General features: G+C 47.1%; 1 protein-coding gene across 1 annotated transcript; it reads right to left on the reverse strand.

Annotated features, from left to right (window-relative positions):
* Positions 1-448: 448 nt before the first annotated feature.
* HPDL (4-hydroxyphenylpyruvate dioxygenase like) lies at positions 449-5,101 on the reverse strand. The gene is made up of 2 exons (XM_030207324.1): positions 5,066-5,101; positions 449-1,859 (listed from the first exon to the last, which is right to left on the reverse strand). The coding sequence occupies exon 2, from the start codon at positions 1,823-1,825 to the stop codon at positions 509-511; it is 1,317 nt and encodes a 438-aa protein (XP_030063184.1). The 5' UTR covers positions 1,826-1,859; positions 5,066-5,101; the 3' UTR covers positions 449-508.
* Positions 5,102-8,613: the final 3,512 nt, after the last annotated feature.

Raw genomic sequence — 8,613 nt, forward strand, 5'->3', positions numbered from 1 at the left:
TGCAATAAATAAATAGATAGATAGCAGAGACATTTTTGGAATGTAAAACATCCTCCATGCTGAAGTGATTCATAAAATTACCCCAGCAAATATAACAGTATGCTATTCATTTGATGCAGGCTACCCAGCCGGCATGCTGCAGCCTGTGCCCTGCACTTCTGCAGCGGTGTGTTTCTCTTGTGAAGAAAGAAAAGTTGCCGTCACTATTAAAATTCTTCAGTTTTAGTTAATAAAGTTTTATTCAGCATTTTTATCAAAATGATACAATTCCCCTCTTGCAGAAGACTTGGTACTAGAATAAACAAACTATCGTCTAGATCATCAAAGCCAGCTTTCAGAACAAATTGAAAGCACCACCTCAAAATCAAATCTAAGGCATTGGCTGAATATTTTTGTTGTAAAAGAAGCTAACAAATTCATATATTCCAAAGAGCACGACATGTTTTCACAGTAGCCTATTAAAGTGACACTTTCTCTGATCCTTTAGCTTGTGATCCCCTCTGGAAACTTAGTTACTCTGTTCCCGTTCTTTCTGGTCTATAAATGCTTGCACAGCCTGCCATAATGCCCGGATATTTCCCTCGCCAAAGCCTGAAGCTCCCTGCCGCTGAATGAGTTCCAGAAAGAAGGTCTCTTCTGAGAAGATGGGCTTTGTAAAGATTTGCATCAGATGTCTCCTCTCCACCATGCCTTGGCAACCTCTGCCTTCGCCCTTCATAGACACATCAGTGTCTAGCAGGACCCCAAGTTGTGAAAGTAGCTGGGGATCTTGTCCTGCAGCCCTAATCTCCTCCTCCTTCCCAGTTTCTGTGTAATAAGCTGGTGGCGGAGTTACAAACTGGACGCCGGTGCAACAGAAGGTTCTGACAGTAGCAATGATGTCTGGTGTGTACAGTGCCACATGCTGGATCCCTGCCCCACCATGCTGTTCCAGGAATGTGTCCACCTGATTCCTCCCCTGCCCTGGCAAGGACTCAGCCAAGACAAACCTGCAGTCCGACTGTTTCCTGGGCAGTGGCAAAGATAAAGCCACTTTGCTACATGTCCAGTACTGCATAGCAGTGAGGCGAAGTCCCACACCATCACCACTGATAATGTAACCATCTTCTGCATTCTCCTCCTCATGAAGCTGGAACCTTTGGAAGCCAAAGCACTTCTCGTACCATTTTAAGACCTGAGAGCTACTCCCCTGGGGGCAGGCGTAGGTCACATGATCAAAGTGCGTTATCTCTGCAAGTCCTGATGCCATGGCAGGAGAGTCTATGACTTGAAATCCTGGCAAGAACTCACCTGTGTAGCGAGATCGATCAATGAACGTGTGGTAGATGTTCCCCACTATGGATTTAATTACACAGTAAATTACACATCCTGAATCATCTTTAACTTCAGTGGGCGGAATGAGGATCTGACAGCCACAGGCATAGAGTCGTCTGTAAAGACTGCCCACATCCTCCACCTCAAAGCTCACATTTGAAGCTGTGTCTACAGAGCAAGATGTGCATACATCATACAGGAGATCAAGCCCTGGGCAAACTATGGGCAGTGCATGGTTGAAAGGAATACAAGACAGATCAGTACATTCTTGGATCAAGCCCAGTCTGCCCTCCTGCCGTGCCTTTTGCTGTGCTGTAGCAACACCTAACTTGGGTCTCTCGTTGACTAAGAAAACCGCAGAGCCTTTCTTCACTGCAAACTGTCGAGTCGTTTCTGTGACCCTCATGGCAAACAGATGGAACTGGAATTTGTTGACCAGTTCCTGGAGCAGTGCTGCCCCATTGGTGACGTGAAATGCAATGTGGTTCAAAGTTAAGAAAGGAGTGGCCATAATCTTCCAGGGAGGGGTTCAACAACAGCAAGTTCTGAAACAAAGAGAACGGGTGTTGAAGATCAACATTAGTGTGTTGCATGCTTTCACTTTGGAGAAGCTGGGCTTCTAAGTCACTCGTGCACAGGAACAGTGAGATAACACAGGGGTTAACTGAAACCTTACAACAGAAGAAAACATGGGAAATGGACCAATAACTCCAGAGACTGGGCCAACTGAGTCGAACAGGAAAACTTTATTATGGACTCGACACAGATCTGTGTTTCGGCCACAGGCCTGCCTCAGGAGTCTAAAAAAATATATAAAATTGTATATAAACATAACTAATCCTACATAATAATTTGCACCATGAACGTTCCATGAAAGGAGAAAGGGAAATGGGACCTGATATACCGCCTTTCTGAGGTTTTTGCAACTACATTCAAAGCGGTTTACATATATTCAGGTACTTATTTTGTACCAGGGGCAATGGAGGGTTAAGTGACTTGCTCAGAGTCACAGGGAGCTGCAGTGGGAATTGAACTCAGTTCCCCAGGATCAAAGTCCACTGCACTACTAGGCTACTCCTCCACTCATTCCACCAATAAGAGCCAACCTCATCAGTGATGTCACAATGGCTTGATTGCCCAATACAGTTCCCCAGGATCAAAGTCCACTGCACTAACCACTAGGCTACGCCTCCACTCATTCCACCAATAAGAGCCAACCTCATTAGTGATGTCACAATGGCTTGATTGCCCGATACTTGGCTCACTTCTGATATTGTGATGTCATAAGGGAAAGGGGTAAAGGGAAATAGGACTTGATATACCGCCTTTCTGAGGTTTTTGCAACTACATTCAAAGCGGTTTACATATATTCAGGTACTTATTTTGTACCTGGGGCAATGGAGGGTTAAGTGACTTGCCCAGAGTCACAAGGAGCTGCAGTGGGAATTGAACTCAGTTCCCCAGGATCAAAGTCCACTGCACTAACCACTAGGCTACTCCTGCATTCTGATTGGCTGTGCCTCGGTCTGAAGCCTTGGATTACGTCAACGCAAGTATCAAACCAGCAGCCCGCACACAGCGCAACAAACCACAACCCTCCCCTTCCAGTTGCAGGACCGCCCGCCTCCCCCGAGTTGAAGACCCCTTCCGGAAACAGGAAATGAGGGCGGGACCAGAGGCACAGCTGAGACAGAAAGGAACGCAAGTTGAAGTGCCGTGCCTGCTCGCATTTACTGCAGATGCCAGACCACGATGTAAGAATTATTAAATTGTGACCAGCACTTAGGAAGGCGAGGGGGGAGAGAGAGAGAGGGGAGTAATGCGCGGCGGTCTTCAACTCGGAGGAGAGGAGGGGCAGACCTGCAACTGGAAGGGGACATGGAAATTAACATCACACACACTGTCTCTTATACTCGCTCTCACACACACTGTCTCTGACATACTCAGTCTCTCTGTCACTGTCTCTCAAGTCCCAGGTACAGAGCTTGGTGGAGGGGAAGGAAGGGGAGACGAACATTGAATCTCTGTCTCTCTCACTCATACACACACTCTGTGTCTCTCTCTCTTACACTCTCAATGTCTATCTCTCACACATACTCACTAACAACCACACAGAAACAAAACAATACACATCTCATTCTGCATATTACTCATAATACACTCTTGAAAAATCTTCATTTCCATCACAAGACATTGGTCCTAACACTTCCATTAAAAACATTAATGGCAGAAGGTCACGCCCGTTTGATTTCTTAAAGAAACGGGCCTTTTTTCACTAGTACATAAAGTTTTCCTGTTGGACTCTGTTGTCCCAGTGTCTGGAGTTATTGGTCCATTTCCCACTTTTTCTTCTGTTTCGTGGGATCTCCCTATTTTGTCCCAATAACTAGAGGAGTGTGGTAGCCGTGGTAGTCCACTCTTAAGGTTATCAATAGAAATCAAACAAAATAAAACATGGAAAAGAAAATAAGATGATACCTTTTTTATTGGACATAACTTAATACATTTCTTGATTAGCTTTCGAAGGTTGCCCTTCTTCCTCAGATCGGAAATAAGCAAATGTGCTAGCTGACAGTGTATATAAGTGAAAACATTCAAGCATTACTATGACAGTAAAATAGATACTATTGGAGATTCTACATGGAATGTTGCTACTATTGGAGATTCTACATGGAATGTTGCTATTCCACTAGCAACATTCCATATAGAAGGCTGCGCAGGCTTCTGTTTCTGTGAGTCTGACGTCCTGCACGTCAGACTCACAGAAGCAGAAGCCTGCGCGGCCACATTGGTGATCTACAAGGGCTGACTTCTACATGGAATGTTGCTAGTGGAATAGCAACATTCCATGTAGAATCTATAGAAATCAAACAAAATAAAACATGGAAAAGAAAATAAGATGATACCTTTTTTATTGGACATAACTTAATACAATTCTTGATCGGCTCTGAGGAAGAAGGGCAACCTTCGAAAGCTAATCAAGAAATGTATTAAGTTATGTCCAATAAAAAAGGTATCATCTTATTTTCTTTTCCATGTTTTATTTTGTTTGATTTCTATAGATTCTACATGGAATGTTGCTATTCCACTAGCAACATTCCATGTAGAAGTCGGCCCTTGTAGATCACCAATGTGGCCGCGCAGGCTTCTGCTTCTGTGAGTCTGACGTCCTGCACGTATGTGCAGGACGTCAGACTCACAGAAACAGAAGCCTGCGCAGCCTTCTACATGGAATGTTGCAAGTGGAATAGCAACATTCCATGTAGAATCTCCAATGGTAGCAACATTCCATGTAGAATCTCCAATGGTATCTATTTTACTGTCATAGTAATGCTTGAATGTTTTCACTTATATACACTGTCAGCTAGCACATTTGCTTATTTCCAAAAGCTAATCAAGAAATGTATTAAGTTATGTCCAATAAAAAAGGTATCTTCTTATTTTCTTTTCCATGTTTTATTTTGTTTGGTCCCAATAACTGAAACCTTAGGCATTGATTTTCTGGTGTTTGGCCCTCGGTCCCTCCCTGATCTCTGTCCATCCCTGATGTGCTAAGTAGGTTCATGATCCGTGGACTCCCCCGCTGCCGGTCGGAGTGGTTTGCGTCAGTGAGTCCTGGTTAGCTCAGTGGCCCTTGGTCTCTTGGGTCGGTCATTACTTCCCAAATCCATAACGCCCTGTCCTACTTCTGGATTGGTAAAGGAAAGAGATTCTGCTCTACACGTGCTACTACCCACCCAGCTCAACTCACCGCACAACACGCTGCGCCTCCCAGTGATCCTTTGCGGCCGCCGGCAAAGCTAAAGAATGAGCCAATCCATGTGCGAGCTGAGGCCACACCCACGGGAAGTTTCCTCTGATTGGAAGATAGAGTTGAGGACGCGCCCGCCTGTAGGGAGCGGCTAGACCTCAAGAGGAACAGGTGATTGGAGGGAAGCCGCTGGGGGCGTGCGTGTTTCAGGAGGGGCGTGCGTGAAAGGAGCGTTCCAACTAGCAAAGTTAGATTGAGAAAGGAGACGGCACAAGGAGGGTTGATTGCGAACAGCAGGTGACATGACGTCAAAACGTTGAAGCCACTAAGGTTAAGACTATGGCAGCAGGGCCCATTTTATTCCTATGGGGCCCTGCTGTAGATAACTCAAACTAATCTTTATTATTATTATTTATGGCACTTCTATCCCACATTTTCCCACCTATTTGCAGGCTCAATGTGGCTTACAAAGCATCGCCATACCAGGGTACAGAATACAATTGGTGTTACAGAGAAATCAAAGAAACAGGAGAGTTTAGTAAAACACCCTCTATATTTCCCCCTTCCCCGCGCAACCGTCATTCAAGTACACTCATAACAAAGCAAGCAAACCTATGAGCTGCTGCTTCCACGTTGTCCTTCTTTATTGTTGGTGGCATTTTTATTTCATGACTTATATTTTTCAACATGCCGGCTTGTGCAGCATATGGATGTGCACAGGGGAAGCATAATAACGGATTAACTTGTCATAGATAGAGTAGTCATTTGTTATAAATCGTAATCAGTTTGTCATTTGGAGGAACTGGTTATAGGGACACCCTAGCACTTATATTCTACTACTGTGGGAGTGGAACGCCGAATACTACCCGAATACTACTGAACAACAGGACAACCTCATGTTTTGTGCCTACTGATGGACTTATACTTATGCATTCTACCTCTGCTTTTGGCTTTTTAGCCACACTTTATTAATGCACTGGACATTTGTGCCTTATCCAGTTTTGCTGTTTACTAATGTAAGACAGAATGCAGGGCTATTAGACATATAGCTTGTAACTGTAGTAGCAAGGCCTACACAAGATCAGCTTGCATGTAGCGATGCCATCTGAATAGATGACCTTGGAGGGTGCTGACACCCCGCCCTGCATCTCTGAACCAAACGAACCTTATCTCCTGTGCTAGAAAGGAGCATTGTGTGTGTGAAGAATAAGCTGCTAAGTTTCGTTTCTCTTGCCAGTATCATTTCAGTGTTATGACGTGTGTACGTACTGGGAACTACAATTATGTACTGTAAGAACTACAATTGTTTACTGCGCATGCCAGCTATGACGTGTAAGGGGCCTAATGCGCAGGCCCAGTAGGGAAGTATAAATGTAAGTGTCAGATGATTTGTGACACACAGTGTCCTGAGATTACTCAGTGCTGTTCATTGCTAGCAATAAAGTTGCCTTGTTTGGAACCAAATTTGACCTTTTGTCTTCTGATTTACTAGCCTGTTACATTGGCGAGCCAGCCAGGAGTACTTTTACAAAAGGGAAATCGGATTATATTCTTCCCCTCCCCCATTGCGGTCGGGTCGGGTCATCGTTCCCCTCCCGAGAAGGTGGTGAGTGGCCACCGCTGATTTCAGCGTCCATCTCCCGGAGGAGGGCCGATCAACTCTGCCTGACTGCAAGGGGGGCTGTGTGGTTCTGGCAAGGCACCTTTTCCATTTCAGAGAGAAGCGTACGACGGCGCGGCCTGCGACCCCGGCGGACAGGCGAGTATACTCTACGTAGTGACCGGCCCAGTAAGGACCGAAGAAGAGGCGTGATCACCCTCTTTTAGCCAGTGACTAATACGGACTATTGGTATAAGACTAGGTCCCGAAACTCACTAGGCTCCGACGACGAAACCGAGCGGCGAATGGGAGGGTTTCTTGTGGCGTATGAAAGTGTGTGAGTGGGCTTGCAGTTCCAGGCTGGGCGACCGCGTCCTGGTCAGGCCGAGTGTTGACCCTTTTGTGTCTGGTGGAACGAGACCCCTTACTCCTCCACCGCCCCTTTCCCCCTTTGTCCGTCACCTGTCCTTTGGCACTCAGGTTAGGATGGGCGGGGGTGGGTCTACACCGTTAGATTTAATGACGGAACACTTTAGCGAAGTGTTCGACCAAGATAAATGTAGCAGGGCCGGGATGATACAGAGATGTCAATTTATGTGGCCAGGGCTAGGAATTGCTGAATGGCCCCCGGGAGGGTCATTCGAGTATGAAAAAGTGGCGGCGGTCATGAATATCGTCATAATTGAGGGGAACCCAGGCTGTCCCGAGGATATTCCATACATAGAAGCGTGGTTGGATGTAGTCCGGGATCCGCCGGCTTGGGCCCAACGGAAGGTAGAGAAGGCCGCCCTCATGGTGGTAAAGCAGAGAAAAGGCCGGAAAACTAAACTTAAAGCCCTGCCGACCCATGCCTTCGCTCTCCAAAGCTCGGCAACCGCTGCCGTTCAGAAGGCCGCAGGGACCGCCCCCATACGGCCGACCGCCCCTAGCGTTGAAGCCACTGAGACCACGCCCCCTGCTACCATTGTTAAGACAGGAACTACGCCCAGTACTACCAACACACTTTCTAGAATGAAACCCCCAAAGGAAACCCGAGGGAAAGTTCAGGGTTTGCCCGAAAAGAAGCCTTCAAAGGCCCCGATACTTGCTACGGCGGAAGCGTACGAAGACGACTTTGCGCCACCGCCATATGCCCCTATATACCCCGACTTCACGGGCCTAGCAGAGGGCCCGGATGACGCCGAGGCCTCCGGGTCAGAGTCGGATGCCGGAGAGACTTCCCGTCAAGCCTCACCCGAGTCACCTGGTCCCGCAACCACACGGAAGAGTAAATGGGTTGTGAAGAACATTACTCGGTTCCCCCAATCGAGTCCGCACAAGGCCCTCCCTTCTAGCCGAAAAGGGGGGGCCACCAACTTATTCCCAGTTCGACTATCTACCACCTTTACCCCTAACCCGGCAGAAGAAGGGGGCCAGCCCATTGAATCAACAGTTTATAGCCACGTTCCTTTCTCAAGTGCCGACTTGTATAACTGGAAATTGCATGGGCCGTCCTACGACCAGAAACCTGAGCAGTTGGTAGAACTGGTGGAAGGCATTATATACAGTTATAATCCGACTTGGGGAGACCTTAGGCAATTGAGCGCCCATATTCTGACCACTGAAGAACGCCGCCTCTTACAACAGAATATGGAGCAAGCTGTCCGGGACGCGAATCCAACCCATGCCAATTTACAGAACCTAATAGAGGCGGAGGCGCCTATCGCTGCCCCTGCGTGGGACTACCGAACCGCTGAAGGCCAAACCCTTATCCGCCGGTACCAGCAGGCGTACCTGGCAGCCTTAAAGAAGGGGAAGCAGAAGGTTACAAATATGGGGAAAATCCACAGTGTAGTCCAACTGAAGGACGAAAGTCCGGGGGACTTTCTTGAACGACTTATGGAGGCATTTAGAAGGCACAGTCCGATCAACCCCGAAGATCCCAAGAATCTCCCAACCGTGGTTATGA

Source organism: Microcaecilia unicolor, chromosome 6, assembly GCF_901765095.1.
Source record: "Microcaecilia unicolor chromosome 6, aMicUni1.1, whole genome shotgun sequence".
NCBI lineage: Eukaryota > Metazoa > Chordata > Amphibia > Gymnophiona > Siphonopidae > Microcaecilia > Microcaecilia unicolor.

Bases quoted from the DNA above. Each gene is read 5' to 3' on its own strand.
- HPDL (XM_030207324.1), bottom strand. From the start codon at position 1,825: ATGGCCACTCCTTTCTTAACTTTGAACCACATTGCATTTCACGTCACC.